This window comes from Pararge aegeria, chromosome 16 (genome assembly GCF_905163445.1).
Source record: "Pararge aegeria chromosome 16, ilParAegt1.1, whole genome shotgun sequence".
Lineage (NCBI taxonomy): Eukaryota > Metazoa > Arthropoda > Insecta > Lepidoptera > Nymphalidae > Pararge > Pararge aegeria.
This window is the reverse complement of record NC_053195.1, coordinates 9,839,684-9,855,669: the sequence shown is the minus strand read 5'-3', so window position 1 is coordinate 9,855,669 and position 15,986 is coordinate 9,839,684. Positions and strand designations below refer to the sequence as shown.

The 15,986-nt window shown below is 37.7% G+C and overlaps 2 protein-coding genes across 3 annotated transcripts; both read left to right on the top strand.

Annotated features, from left to right (window-relative positions):
* Positions 1-515: 515 nt before the first annotated feature.
* On the top strand, positions 516-5,675 carry LOC120630238 (opsin-2-like). The gene is made up of 8 exons (XM_039899389.1): positions 516-629; positions 1,093-1,278; positions 1,867-2,076; positions 2,363-2,499; positions 2,928-3,093; positions 3,387-3,573; positions 4,241-4,323; positions 5,292-5,675. The coding sequence occupies exons 1-8, from the start codon at positions 556-558 to the stop codon at positions 5,395-5,397; spliced, it is 1,149 nt and encodes a 382-aa protein (XP_039755323.1). The 5' UTR covers positions 516-555; the 3' UTR covers positions 5,398-5,675.
* Positions 5,676-7,859: 2,184 nt separating this feature from the next.
* On the top strand, positions 7,860-15,672 carry LOC120630582 (uncharacterized protein C16orf52 homolog A). Of its 2 annotated transcripts, XM_039899847.1 has the most exons (4): positions 7,860-7,934; positions 8,023-8,244; positions 9,167-9,379; positions 15,262-15,672. In XM_039899847.1, exons 2-4 carry the CDS (start codon positions 8,142-8,144, stop codon positions 15,447-15,449), a joined length of 504 nt encoding a protein of 167 aa, XP_039755781.1. In that variant the 5' UTR covers positions 7,860-7,934; positions 8,023-8,141; the 3' UTR covers positions 15,450-15,672. The 2 variants fall into 2 exon arrangements, with proteins under 2 accessions (XP_039755781.1, XP_039755782.1); XM_039899848.1 differs by lacking the exon at positions 7,860-7,934 and having other exon boundaries at positions 7,947-8,244.
* The last annotated feature ends 314 nt before the right edge of the window (positions 15,673-15,986 follow it).

Genomic DNA, 15,986 nt, shown 5'->3' with positions numbered 1-15,986 from the left:
CGTAACATATTCTACTTATACTCGTAGATTTTCAACCGCCATCAATATCACTTGCTTTAAAGGTGAAGGAAAACATTGTCAGGAAACCCGCATGCTTGAGGATTCGTCATAATGTTCTCAGAGGCGACTGGAGTCCACCAATCCGCACTGGGCCAGCGTGGTGAAAAACGGCCTTAGCCCTTTCTTATTGTGGGAGGAGACCCGTGCCCTATAGTGGGCAGGTAATGGGTTGATATTACGATGATGATGAACATGTAACTAAGTAGGAATAAAAGATTTAAATTCAATTAAGTTACATGAAACCAACAAAACAGATAATTTCATTTAAAAGGTTTCCTATAATTCTGACGCCCGTAACCATTATTTGCTTATTACGCGCAAATCACCACAGAACTATGTCAGTGAAATCACGACTAATCCTATCATGGCCGTGTGGATATAGATAATCCTTGGAATCTTGTTAACGTATTGTTGATATAAAACAAAAAGACTTCGAGGGGAAACCAGCAGTCAGTCTGTGGTAGGCCGCGCAAACTACCGAGGACTGCTCACAGGATGATCCCCATACCCAGCATGGACAACGACACCCAAAACTTTAACACCTATGGTGCTTATTTTGCACCTTTACGGTACGTATACTCCTTAAATATCTTTTGTTTCTATCCATGTGCCATTTCTAATAGATATCCCAAAAAAAATCCAAATTCATTGCTTTTTATACAATACGTATTGATTTTCACAAATAAACCCAAGTATTAAAGATTCCTTACAAAACACATAATTTGAGGTTTCAAAACTAAACATGTTTTATTATTGTATGTAAATATATAGTGTATAGGAACTTTATATGTCCGTATAAATCTCAAAACTCAAAATTATTTAATACTAGCCGTTGAATACCTTTATCTCCAGGATCTCATCTTCATCCACATGTCTGCGAAATTTTATCTTCGCAAGTGCATTATTCCATGCTTTTTTATAATTACTCTAATTCTGCTCAGGGCATTTAGTCTAGACATTCAAATATAATTTTTATAATTGACTGTAAATAGTAGAGTCCTTCACTCTTCCTATAACTATATATATTTTTAGATCCGTTGATGGCACAAAAATGTTGGTTGAAGGCCTAGAAGGAGAAGACCTGGCAGCTATACCGGAGCACTGGATGTCCTATACGGCACCGCCTGCCAGTGCTCACACTGCTCTTGCATTGCTTTACTGTTTTTTTACCGCCGCTGCCTTGATCGGAAATGGAATGGTCATATTTATATTTGCCACGTAAGTAACTTGCAGAATTGCAGATATTGCAGACATAATTCGCGTGTGTTTCGGTTTCCAAAAATCTCGCGAGATCTGTTGTTCTTCCGGTCCAAAGAGTACGCTGCTTGTTGTTTGGTTCCTAAGTGTTATTCAAAGATAAAATTGCCCTTCCTAGGACGTACGGACGTACAGTAGTACTAACAGACGCGCAACGATATAATTTTGTCTACTTACCATTTTCTTGTCCTATTACTATAGGACTAGTTGATATAATGGGTTAGACATAATTATCTTGTAATATTCATTCATAATCGGTGCGGTGGTTGAGAGTAGAAGAAACTAATAAACAAAACTTTAACATTGGATAGAAGCGAGCGTTATGAAGATATCTAATAAATATTATACTTAATTTGTTATAATCCGTGACAACCAGACATATCTGCGACAAATTTAGAAATTTTTAAACACCACACTACGCAGGTCCAACAAAATACGCTCTACGCACGTTTTGCTCCGACGCCGGGGCATCCTGAAAATATTTTGAATTAAACCATGCTACGTACGTACTAATATTAATATTAATCATGCAAATTCTATAATCAACAGGACGAAATCTCTAAGGACGTCAAGCAACCTCCTGATCCTAAACTTAGCAATATTTGATTTTATAATGATGGCGAAAGCTCCGATCTTCATTTACAATAGTGCCAACCGTGGATTCGCTACAGGCGTTCTCGGGTGTCAAATATTTGCCCTCGTAGGGTCATACAGCGGTATTGGTGCTGGTATGACTAACGCTTGCATCGCTTATGACAGGTAAATTAAATTTAATCCTTTTAATAATTTTTTTTTTATTTGAAAGTGCTTATTTAAATAACTATGGAGTTATTTAACTTAATCATTGGTAAGCTCGGCGTATAGAAAAGCTCAACGAGTAGTTACAAGTCAATTATTAATGCATTAATTTAATTTTGCGGATACATAATTACTAATATGATTTAAATAATTTCTTGCTAAAAATTCATTTAAATGAATTCTGTGTGGATGATTTTTAGAAGCGCATGTTTGAAATCAAAGTCCTATCTACATCGATTACTTTCAGACATTCAACGATAACACGACCACTAGATGGGCGACTATCGCGTGGTAAAGCTTTGCTGATGATAGCTTGCGTATGGATTTATGCTACGCCTTGGTCCTTACTACCACTGTTTAAAATTTGGGGTCGGTTCGTACCAGGTAAGCCTTAATGAAATGACAACTTGCCTTTTAAATTAACACCTTGCACAACTTGCCTTAAAATGAAGACTTAGGTAATAGAACGCAGCGACTTTTTGACCGACTGGTAATGTGAATACTTTGCCAAGCTCAGCCGCAATTCTCATACGCAAGTAAAACTATTTATCTAAACTCACCAGACAAGCATCAAATGGTGATTCAGTGTTAGTACGAACCGCTATAAAGAGGATTTTAATTTTGGTATAAATAAGTTCATTCGCATTGTACACCACCACACATATACTAAACTAACTACAAAAATTCAAATGTGATAAATCAAATAAGTCTGGTTAACTAATAACTGTACATCCGGCTTGTACCATACCTATAAACTAAAGTAAATTTGAAGCTACCAAAAAGATTGTACTGTAAAAAAAATTTCTTTTCAGAGGGTTATTTAACGTCCTGCTCCTTCGACTACCTTACAAATACTTTTGACACAAAACTATTTGTAGCGTGCATATTTGTCTGCAGCTATGTTTTCCCTATGTGCTTCATATTATATTTCTACAGCGGCATCGTCAAACAAGTGTTTGCGCACGAAGCAGCATTAAGGTAATAAACATGTATTATATAGAATTGCTAACGCATTTATTACGCCCCTTACTCTCGTATAATATAATTTATACGAAATATATGCAAAACTACGGAGAAGTTAGTTTTAACCAAAATAGCGGCCATTTGTGTTTCGCCATTTCCATGATGTGACTATTTAATGGCGTATATTTTTTGAAAATGTTTTTGCAAATAATTTTCCTAATTTTTAATTAAGTATATTATTAAGTTTTGTTTTATATTACTGTTAATAGTTTGAAATAAATGTTATCGATTCTAAATATTTTTATCAGGGAGCAAGCGAAAAAAATGAATGTAGAATCTCTACGGTCGAATCAGAACGCAGCAGCCGAGTCAGCTGAAATCAGAATAGCGAAAGCGGCACTTTCGGTGTGCTTCCTCTACGTGGCTGCATGGACACCATACGGTGTGATGGCGCTCATAGGAGCTTTCGGCGACCAGAACTTACTGACTCCGGGTGTAAGCTTACAATTTTATTCTTGCGGGCTGCATTACATTTCTTTCTTTAGATACCACTTGACTTAGACTGCGCTTAATTTTTAAGACCTAAATTTCATCTATGATCTTTATAACCCTCTTGTAGAGTGAGTAATTTCAAAAAGTATTTTATTTAAAAATATACAGATTTAGCGCCCTAAATTAAAAATCATAACTTCATACGATCTGCCAAACCTACTTTTGCCCTTCGTCTAGTGATAGGTCTAAGAGAAACTTTTTCTTTTCTAACTCCTAAAAGGAATTAACGGGGTTTTAGGAGTAAATTTCGAAAATAAAAAAGTAGCCTATGTTACCCCTTGTGTAATCTTCTACCTATTTGAGATAATGGCAGTTGTATATTATTGTCTTTAACTTCATGTGGTACACCTAAAATAAAGGGTAAAATAAAAAAAGTCCTGTCGAAATTGGTCGCTCTTGTTGGTAAGTGATAAAGCAGTATAATATATGTACAAGATGGTAGCGGGCTTAACCTATAAGAGAAAGGCGGTTATGTTAAGCCCATACCCCAGTTCTACGCGGCATCGTACCGAAACTCTAAATCGCTTGATGTTTTCGTCGGTAGGGTGGTAAATATTCACGACCAAAGCGTCGTACCAAACCAAAAATAAGATTCATGAATGATTTTCAGGTAACCATGATACCCGCGGTTACATGCAAGGCTGTAGCGTGCATCGACCCGTGGGTTTATGCGATCAGCCATCCTAAATACAGGTCAGTAAAAGTTAGATATCATAGAATGCAATTATTATTTCTTATTCAAATGCAACTATCTTCTTGGTTAGCATGTTCGGCTGCAGATCACGATTCACAAATCCCAAGTCGAGCGAAAAATTGTTAAGTACCTAATGGTGTTTTTTAATACCTGCCCGGAGGTAGGAAATTGGAGTTGTCTACTTCCGTTTCTTAAGTAGAGCTCTTTAAGCCATCGCTTATTATCAGTAATAGTTTGTGATAAAAATAAAGTGTACGGGCGCAGCGGGACGGGTCAAAGATTTAATCGCTCAGCGCTTCCTACCATGAAAGAGTAGGGTTGGGCCAGTAAGACATAGACAGAGGATAATGATAATGATGATTTAAAGCTTCCACAATTAACAATTCATTACCAATATACGGCGGGTAGCGATTAAATAGTAATGGTCGAAATATAGTAACAGTAATACGTAAGTACCTGGAGGGCGGTTCCAAAAGAGATGAGCTGTCCAGTTGAAACAGTAGCAAATCGCTAAAATGGCCTCCAACAAAAGCCGTTTGTGACCATTTACCCACTCGAAGCTGAGATTTCACCAAAACCACGATCTTCAGTAATGAAGGAACGACCATAGAGAAAGATTACACTACAAAACACCGGTCTCCTCTGAATATAAGACAAGTTCAGGCCGCAATCCAAAACGCTGGCCAAGTGTGAATTGGTAGACTTCTCACGCGTTTGAACAAATTATTGCGACCATTTAGGCATGTAGAGTATCTTCATCATTCCTCACGTTTTCCTTCACCACTAAAGAAGTGAAATTTTACCGTACAAAACGCCCTTCCCCCTTAAAATAACAGGTGCGTGCCAGGTGTCATCATCGCATTAATGTCTGACCAATAGGGTATTTAAAGCATTGCATTGTTCTTAATGACCTACCTAACCTATGACCATTACAAATAATATTACAATAACTTATGTTTATTTTTAGACAAGAACTTCAGCGACGTATGCCCTGGCTTCAAATCAATGAGCCGGATGACAATGCGTCAACCGGGACATCTAACACTACAAATTCTTCGGCTCCTACAGCGTAACTGACAATAAAGTTAAAACCTTGCGACTTTGAACGGACTACTGTAATGATATTATTAAAGCAATTGAAATGAAAAATACAAAAAAAATATTACCTTATAACTGACAATGTTAGGTTAAAAAGTTTTTTTTTTAATGTAAAGTAACTTTTTTACAGTTTATCTTATATTTAAGCTCAAAATTGAGAATTAAAGGGAAATCTATATGACGAAAATGGCTACACTAACGGTTTTTGATTATAAAAATATACTAAAGTATATATATGTTATGTATAATTAAAAAGGCAAGATTCAATAAAGAAAATCTCTAAAGCAATATATTGGAATTTTTTGTACCGGTGTATAATCCCAATTTAAGAACCCCTAGACTACAAAATAAATTGAAATAAGGCCATCGAGCAAGGTCAAGGCTCTAATTCCTCTCTCCTCTCCTATGAGAGGAAGTGCTGTGTTCAGCTTTGTATCTTTATTTATTAAGCTGCATACGATGGTTATTAAGATAAAAAATAGACTACCTCCCTATCTAAAGTCTACGGTAAGACGTTACTGTAATAGGCTTCTGCACGGCTAGCATGAAAGGATAAAATGTACTTACCCTTCACAGTTTTATCCACTCTTCGCGCACGGGTGAAAATAATATCCAAATATTTATCATCAACCCATTACCCGTCCCCTACGGGGCAAGATAGTCCACCTTCTTCTTCCAGTCCTGCGAATTGGAAGATTACACAAGCCCTGGAAACTCTTAGGCATGCAAGTTTCCTCAGTATGTTTTCCTTCAACGTTTAAGCAAGTTATATTTAACTGCTTAAATCCAAATAATAAACTTAGGTACTTCATTCACAAATGGATGTAAACTTCTCGTAATCCCTGTTGCCTATCTTTGGCGGGTTGACAAAAAATTGTACCTATACCTTGTGAGTGGTATAATCAGGGGATAAAATTTTTGTCTCCTGCCTACGCTTTAATAATGTTGACTATGATATCTTGCTTAGTCTACTGCGCTTATTATCTCAATCGGTGATAGACTGGTTTCGGAGTTACCTCAATGGTCTTCGACAGCGCATTCGGTCTGAAGAGTCTTTGTCTTCTTGATGTGATTTTACGGCTGGGGTACCTTAGGGTGGCGTGTTATCTCCCTTTCTCTTTGCTATAGTCATTAATTCGATCACTCAAAATATATCTTCTCTCAACCACATGTATGCAGATGATATCCAAATTATATCACCATTCAACCACTGAAAATCTTGATTCTACGGTGTCTGCTATAAATAAGGACCTAAGCGTTATTTATAATTGGAGCAAGCAATATGTACTGAAGGCTTGAAGGTTAATCCTGCGAAGTCAAAATCATAATGGGCAGCCCTGGAACAATTTCAAAAGTTGATTAGCGAAACCAACGCTCCATTCTTTATAACGATGTTGCTATACCCTTTTGTGCCTCCGTTAAAGACCTTGGCATAGTACGGTAGGGATCAAGATTTATCATGGTCCACTCATGTGCTAAGTAGGAGAATGTTTGCAACGATGAGCTCACTACGACGCCTAAGATCTGTTCTTCCGATTCCTACCAAAGCTATGTTGGCACATTCTATCCCCTCTATTCTAGATTATGCGGACGCAAGCTATCTGAATCTGAACAAACTTGTCTCCAAAATCTTGCTATTCGGTTCATATTTGGCTTGCCCAAGTATAACAACGTATCTGAATTTCGTCAAAAGCTCGAGTGGCTCCCTATTCGCCGTCGCCGGGATCTGCATGTACTTTCGCTTCTGTACTGTGTGTTATTTAATTCCAAAACACCTCCTTACTTGAAGGAAAAGTTCAACTTTTTAGGGACGCCATCTGACTTAAGATCATGTCGTATGCTGACGCTGAGCATGTTATAAGCTTTCTGAGTTTTATAAGCTTTCCTTCACAGTGCAAGCTATCGGATTGTGGAATGCTCTCCCTACGAACGACAGGCAAAGTCGCTTGTTATGGATAGCACTTTATCGATTGTTTGTTTAAAACTTAGTTAAATCTTATTATCTTGCGCAGTAAGACGACTGGTTTTTTATTCCATCTATTTATTAATTTAGCTAATCTTACCTATATATTTTTTTATTTGTGTTATTTTTGTTATTTGAATGTGGGTTTATAAAAAATTTACACCACCTATTTGTTCTCGCTCTTGTTGTCCCAATCCTAAGGTTGCATGGCAGAGATCGCTTCTAGACGATACGGCCGCCTTTTGTATTCTACTTCAGTTCTCTCTATTCATCCTTTATTTTCCTAGTTGTGTCGTGGTATTCAAAAAGATTTCAAATAAAATAAAAATAAATAAATATGCTAGCCGGCCGAGCTAATGCCTTGCAAACATAAGCGAAAATACTCAGAACACTGAATAGTTGTTCCGAGGTCGATTTCTACACGGACAACACAGAGATAGAATTGTCAAATTTGATTGTCAAACGTCAATCACAGTTGTCATTAATGCAAATGTCATTCGGCAAAGTAAATTGCAAATATAAATATGTAAAATACACGATAGAACACAGGTATTAAAGACTTCACTTTTTCTTACATTCTGAAATTAAAATCAACAGCAAAAATAGATAACATCCGTGTTTTTTTTATACCTTACAGTTTCAATAGATTATTTACTAATTTGTCAAATGGACACAACATTGTTAAAAATAATATGTAAACAAATATACTGAAAATTTCTGACACCGCGTTTGGAAAAATAATTGTGGTTTATCAAAATGGATAAACTGACAGTGATCTCTGGAACACTTTTCATGGCTGCAGATGTTTTCGCAATTGTAAGCCTTGCAATGCCAGACTGGATAATTACAGATGTTGGAGGTAAGAGTAACAAGGTTCAATAATAAATAATTGTAGGTTTTGCAAGGACATGAAATTACTATTTAGCTTCATGTCATGTGAGCATTAGAGATTTTTTTAAAAGCATTCCATCCCACAAAATTAACAATTAAACATTACTTACACATCTAAAATGAAGAAGAATCCACAGTAGTCAGTTTTCCACATAATTGTATAAAGTACTTTCTTAAGAGAGTTGCAATGTTCTTTATACAATTCAAAATTCATTTTCAGAGAGAATTCAGAATTTTTTAAAGTTCTAGCAAGCCTACCAGTCTGTCAGTTTGTAGTTACTGTGCCACTAGTGCACATTTCAACTGATATTATAAATTAGCAAGAGTGTTTTTGTTTGTTTTTCCTCCCTATACACCCTAACTAAGCAATCAATCAATTTAATTTTTGGTATAGAGTTGAAAGGACAAAGGTAACAAAGGTAATTTTTTTACCAGGAAAAGAACCGGTTCCCATGGGATTTGTAAAAAAATTATAATAAACTTAGACGTAGAATGTGTGCAGTAGCTAGCTAGTATTACATATTCTACTAAAAGCCAATGCAAAACTCAAAAAATGCTCTTTTCAAATATGAACACCATACAATTCAACAATCATATTTCAATCTTGTGATGAATGAAAGTGGATCTAACTGCTTTTCAAGCAAACTTGTTATTAACATTGGATAATTTTTATTTCATCATCATCATATCAACCCATTACCCATTACCAGTACATTACTGGGGCTGGGTCTCCTCCCAGAATGAGAAGATTCCTCATGTTTTCTTTCACCATTGAAGCAATTGATACTGTTATTAACTTAGAAAAGTTAGAGGTGCATGCTTGGATTCACCTCTGCCCTGCGAAAAGACTTTCTGCTGCATTTAGTAATTGATATTTGTTGGTCTCACAGGTGATACACGTCTTGGATTGATGTGGTCTTGTATGACACTATACAACCGTCCTCAGGTGTGCTTCACTCCGGACCTACAACCTGAATGGCTGCTTGCTTTAATATGCATTTTCATGGGATGCATCTGTATAACAACTACAGTTATTTTGCTAGCTTCAAGTCATTTTGATAGAAATGTGATTCCATATGCACGCTGGGTTGGATTTGCAGCAAGTATGTATTAAATTAATGCAATTGTAATTTCTTAGTAACTATAAGACCTGAAATTTTTTGAAATGATATACAACAATCCAAATCTTTCTAATTTTCACTAGCAAAAATAAGAATGTAAAATATATACACAAATCTTTTTTTAAACAAAACTTAATATGTTTATTTATCAAAAAATTCAGTATTATTATATATATACTAAATTTTTTTTTTTTTTTTTATGGCTTGCGTTTGTACCAATTGGGTACGATTTACTTCGCCAATGTCACGTGGTATGGAGGAGACACGCTTTTGAGAATGATCGGTGAAATATGAGGAAGACCAAATATTAATCTTGACGCATTTAAATAAGTAGCAGATTTTTTGCTTCTCCTTTATGAGTTAATTTCCAACAGAAAAACAGATAATCAGAATGTTAGTTTGTTGGAGATAGGAAGGTTCTTACATATATATTTACAACTTAATATTATTACACTTAACATATTTACATAGGAATCTACAGAATGGGCTAAACACAGACATTAACAGACACTCAACATTTAGAGGACGAGGAACTTGGACTGGGAGAACATCATAGAGGGGATGAAGGAGTTTAGGGCAAGAGAAGAGGATATGGGAGACAGTGCCTTCTTCCAAGCCACATTCACATATGGAGTGATCCCTTATTCTAATCTTATTCAGGTGAACAGGTGTGCAGGCATGGCCAAGGCGTAAACGGCATATTGTAGATGTAACCCACCTATCAGCATATTTACAAGAGAAGAACCATGGACGTCGAGGGATATCAGTTTGGACAGAAGCGTAATATTTACCTTTAACTGATTTGGAATCATTCCAAAGTGACTTCCAGGATCTGATAAGATATGTTTTTGCCAGTGCGCTGAGATCCTGAGAACTGTTTTTGAAATGCTCCAGGGAGCCCAAATGAACAGCTGATTTAGCACATAAGTCAGCAGTTTCATTACCCGTGATGCCAGAGTGCCCTGGTATCCAGACCAATAATAGAGCTAATCCATTTTGATGGCAGGAGTACAGAGCCTCCCTGATCCTTAGAGCAATAGAGAATCTAGACTTACTCCGGAATGGGTTTTCCTTAATGGAGTATAAACAGCTAAGAGAGTCTGTAAAAATAACAGTTTGTTTTATGTTATGGGATCGGACAAATAAGATTGCCTCCAGCAAGGCAACAGCCTCCCCTGTAAATACCGAAGACTCTGGAGGACACTTAAATTGCAGAGCAATTCTAAACCTTGGAACCCAGCAGGCTGCACCAACAAAGCTTTCGGGGGAAAACTTTGATGCATCAGTGTAAATAAGGAGGTGGTTTGGCCAATTTTGACAAACTATGTTATTAAACTTTACATTAGTATCAAGGGCTCCTTTAACTAGCCCAAGATCTGTGACCACGGCAGGATCAAAGACTAGGGCTTTATAGGATGTAGAGTATAAAGGGTTTATTTGTGAAGTCACTAATGGATGAGGGAGATTGATAAATTTCTGATAGCTATCTAATAGATATGAAGAAGGATTGCGTGGTCTAAGAACTTGTGACAATTTAGTTAATCTAAACCACAAAGGGTGGGAGGACAGTTGTAACATTTTGCTTACATAACGATCACAGAGATATTGCCTACGCAGATGCAAAGGAGGATCAACACATTCAACCTGCAGAGCATTAGTAGGGGAGGACTTCATTGCCCCCAGAATGATCCTGAGGGATCTGTATTGAGTTCGGTTGAGCATTTCAGAGGTAGTTTTATTTAGAGGGTCTAAAACATATGAGCAGTAATCAACATGGCTACGGACTAAGGCATTATATAAAAGCTTAAGGGAATAGGCATGGGCCCCCCACCAAACTCCAGCCACTGCCCGCAGAACATTTATACCTTTCTCACACTTCTTAATTACATATTCAGTATGCGGTAATCCGTTCAGTCTGCTATCCAGTATAATACCTAGGAATTTTGCTTTGTCTACTAGATTGATGGGTTGATCCTCATAGCAAAAGTTAAATGTAGGGTGAGATCTTTTTCTTGTAAACACAACTGCTTGGCATTTAGCCACGGATAGAGATAAGCCGTGGTCAGACAGCCATTGTCCTAGGTAATACAAAGCCGAGTTTAGACATTGGGATATTTCCTCTACTGAGCCCGAGCTGTGGTAGAGGACAATATCATCAGCATACTGTAGAATGTTACAAAAGTTATTTACAGACAATTCTAGGTCATGAGTGTATATGCTGTAAAGCAGAGGACTGAGTACTGAGCCTTGGGGAAGTCCTTTCCAGACTAGTCTGGGGGGAAGATAGGATGACTGTTGTTTAACCACAACTGACCTGCCACAGAGCAGGTTACATATGAAATGTGTTATCCTTGGCGGTACACTCAGCTGATGCAATTTTTGCCTGAGTAACGGAAGAAGTACATTGTCATATGCAGAGGCAATATCTAGGAAAATACCCACAAGGTACTCTCCCCTACCAAAGGCAGTTCGAATGTCCGTGGTGAGTATGCTGAGACTGTCTGCAGTGCTAAATCCTTTACGGAACCCAAACTGAGAAGGAGAAAGTACTCCCCTACTTTCCATTACCCACTCTAGTCGATTTTTGAGGAGTATCTCGCTAACTTTTGCCAAAGTGGATGAAAGTGCAATAGGTCTGTATGAGTTTGGTTCAGATGGATTTTTGCCAGGTTTGAGTAGTGGAATCACTAGTTGTGTTTTCCAGGAATTTGGAACTATTCCACTCTCGAAAAAGCTATTAATTAAGTTGAGAAAATATAGTTTTGATTTATCTTTTAGTTTTGCCAAAAAAGAATAAGGTACACCATCTTCCCCAGGGGCCGAGTCTTTAAGGCCAGTTAGAGCAATTTCAAGCTCTGAAAAAGAAAATGGGGCATCCATTTCATCTGCAGTGGACACAGGTGTATAAATGGGGAAATCGTCCATATGAGGGACATAAGGCGGAGCGAGCTTGTCTGTAAAAAAGTTAAGCCATTCAGACGGGTTATTGGAACTTGGGTCAGTGTGGTTAAGAGATCGGCGGAATCTCCTCATGTTTGTCCACACGACAGTGGAGGGAGATCTAGGGCCGAGTGATTCACAGAATTTGGTCCAACCGAACCTTTTCTTTTTAGACACTAACTTTTTATTTTAGCATCCAAATGTTGATACTTCATAAAGTTATCATTTGTCATGCTATCTGTATATTCTTCTTCTGCAGCCTTTCTTTGGTTAAATAAATCAGTGCATTCCCCATCCCACCAAGGGGGGGAAGATAAGTGATTTTTGGCATAAGACTTTTTACAAGGAATATTAGAGTCGGCTGAAGAAATAAGATATTTAACAAATTGCTCATAACAAGTTAATAAATTGTCACAATGCTCAAGATCAGGTAAAGAGTCTATCATGTTATCAACAGATTGAGCGTAACGTGACCAGTCAGCTTTATGCAGTTTATACTTCAATAATGGACTAGGGTTGGAAGGTGGTAATGATCTAGTATTCAGGGATAGGATGATAGGGAAGTGATCACTGCCAAAAGTACTTGGTAGGACTTTCCAGGATAGCTGAGATGCAAGAGAGGGAGAAGAAAGGGATAGATCAATAGCAGATTTTGGGTTCTGATAGGGATAGACTCTACGGGTAGGAGTGCCATCATTGAGGATACAGAGGTTAGTATCCTCAAAGATGTCTATCAATAACGGAGCAAACCCATCACAGTAGTAACACCCCCAAGAAGTATGGTGAGCATTAAAGTCACCCATAATCACAACTGGGGTAGGAAGGGAGGATAGGATAGACCGGATTTCTGGAATCAAGGATGGATTAGGATGTGGAATATACAGTGAAAGAAAGGAAATATTTAGACTCCTCACAGCAACAACATTAAGTTGATCACTGTGAGCGGGGAGGGGAATAGAAGAAAAGGGAAGATTGTGTCGAATAAAAATGGCACTGCCTGCATAACCATCACTCCTGTCGTCCCGCACACAGCAGAAGCCAGGAACCCGAAAGCGAGAACCAGGCCTCAGCCATGTTTCGCAGATAGCAACAATGATAGGGTTATGCAGGTTAATTAAAGATAAAAGATCTTGTTTCTTTGGTTGGATGCTTTTACTGTTCCATTGTAGTAAGGTTGTTGGGGCCATTATTTAGGATATTAAACAGTTGGGATAAGTTATGTGCAACGTTGGGCGGTAGTGGAATTTCGCTGCATGGAGCAACAATACTCAGAAGGAATTCAGAGAGAACCTCTAGCATTTTACTTTGGGATGGGGGAGAGTCAGGTAGGCTGCTGCCAAGGGCGCAGCCATTAGGTAGGGAGGAAGAGGGACTGTTGGTAAAGGATCGGTGGGCGTATTTGTCATAACCCTTCGCTAAGGGAGCTCGGGTACGAGCCGGGCGGATAATTTTTTCCCGGTATGACCTACGGGGTGAATTGAAAGAATTCGGTTGGGGAGAGTTTGAAGGGTGATGGGGAGGATTTGAAGGAAGGGGAAAGTAGATTGGAGTAGGGAACAATTCTCTTGCTATCTCCGCATATGATTTGTGAACTGGAGGAAACCGCAATGAGGCTTCCATATAAGATACACTGTCCTGGGACATGGCTAGTTTAATATTCTGCTGGCGAGTAAATTCCGGACATTCCTTATCTGAAGCAAAATGACTACCTGAGCAATATATACACGTGGCCTTTTCTTTGATGACATCACATGATTCTCCAGTGTGCGGCTGTGCACACCTGTAACACCTAGGTTTAGATCTGCACTGGGCTTTGATATGGCCGAAACGGCAGCAGTTCAGACACTGGATTGTTGGGTATTTGTATGGTTCTACTGGGAGAGAGGTGTAAAATGAGAAAATTTTAGATGGAAGCATCTGACCCCTAAAAGTGACTACCACCGACTGGGTGGGAAGCCATTCTATTGTTCCTTCATTTGACGATTTTCTGTTCAAACGGCGGGCTTTCAGAACTGCACCACAACCAGCAGGTAGTTCTAACGACTCCACAAACTCCTCCATAGACCAGTCTACAGGGACACCTCGCACTAGACCCATCCTTGTTATATTGTAGGTTGGGATTTTAGCCTGATATTTCGTAAGGGGCAGAATTGGGCTAATTATAAATGTGTTAGCAGCTTGAGCAGAAGAAAATTCGACGCTAATCTTGTTACGGCCAACGTTTTTAACACCATCACTTACAATATTGGTGAACTTGTTTTTATGCATAAATTGACCGAATTTAAGTGCTCTGATAGACGTACCCGCAGATGGATCTGAGATTTCCCTTGAGACATGGACTATGAAGGGGCCTTTGTCATCCTTATCGTAACTTTCGGGGCCTTCTGCAAAGGAAGGATGCGTAAAAACAGTTTGGATCGACGGAACCGATTGTGATGACTCTTTTACAGTTTTTTTCTTGAATGTTACGCTAGCGGACTTTTCAGTGTCAACTGGGCGTTTTCTTGATGTTTGGCTAGACGCGCGAGGTGCATCCTCATTCGTGAAGATTCGAGACCCGTCAGGGTCTGGAGGCTCCGGAGGAGTATCTAGCTCCATCCCTATTAATATAAACACTCACCACCACCAAAACGGTTGTTAAAAAAAAACACAAAAATCGGCTACTTTTCACTAAAAACAACACCGAAAATCACTACACGTGTGTCGACCAAGGCCAACGCTGCGAAGTCCCCAGTTTTACAATTCAATTCATAATTAAAAATTAAAATCTAAAAAAACCACGTCCGCCAAATTCGAAGTTTCCCGCCAATCCTATATACTAAATTAGCATAGTTTAAAAGTATGCTGTTCTTTTCTGCAGGACCTGTCAAATTAGTTTGATTGACACCCAAATTATAATAAATATTTTTTTTTCTTTATTCCAGTGGTTGTGTTTTGTCTTGCTGCTGTGATATTCCCTATGGGTTTCCATGTTGATGAGATTGGAGGCCAACCATATCAACTGCCTAACAGCCACCAAGTTGGAATTTCATATATACTATTTGTCCTTTCTCTATGGATTACTGTGATTTCTGAGCTTTTTGCGGGTAAAGTCTGTTTACCGCATTTCTAAAAACCAGTCCATATTTTGAATGAAAATTAGCTTACTAAGAAAAATATGTAGATATTGCCAGGAGGATTGATAGAAAAAAGTAGCAGTATTGAATGGGGACACCATCCTAAAAATTAATATAAAAATCATTTTTTTTATCAACATAATAAACTGTACAATGTAGAATCTACATTATAATATTGTTAAGTATGAAATAACAAACCAATGTTAAATATTTTAATTATTGTTGAACTGTCTATGTTCATTTTTTTGTTAATTTTTGTTTGATTTGAATTGTGATTAGAATTCTTTTGTGAATATTCTTTATTTTATTATTTTTAAAATAATTCCTTATTTTTCAAGCTTTTTGCTACTTTTTATTTATTTGCTTAATAAATTTATTGTAATTTTTTAAAATTATCATTCCAATAAAGTTTTTAAAATGAAATATGGCTGTTGTTAAAAATATGATGTGGTAGCAAATGTTTCAGTGTGTAAGTGTGTGTACCTTAATGTCTTTCTAGATTTTTATTAAATTAAGTTTCTGGTGTAGGTTAC

Excerpts from the sequence above, each read along its gene's own strand:
- LOC120630238 (XM_039899389.1), top strand. The coding sequence starts at position 556 with ATGATCCCCATACCCAGCATGGACAACGACACCCAAAACTTTAACACC. Across the intron at positions 2,077-2,362 it reads GCTTGCATCGCTTATGACAG|ACATTCAACGATAACACGAC; the intron begins GTAAATTAAATT and ends GATTACTTTCAG. Across the intron at positions 3,574-4,240 it reads AGAACTTACTGACTCCGGGT|GTAACCATGATACCCGCGGT; the intron begins GTAAGCTTACAA and ends AATGATTTTCAG.
- LOC120630582 (XM_039899847.1), top strand. The coding sequence starts at position 8,142 with ATGGATAAACTGACAGTGATCTCTGGAACACTTTTCATGGCTGCAGAT. Across the intron at positions 8,245-9,166 it reads GATAATTACAGATGTTGGAG|GTGATACACGTCTTGGATTG; the intron begins GTAAGAGTAACA and ends TTGGTCTCACAG. Across the intron at positions 9,380-15,261 it reads CTGGGTTGGATTTGCAGCAA|TGGTTGTGTTTTGTCTTGCT; the intron begins GTATGTATTAAA and ends TCTTTATTCCAG.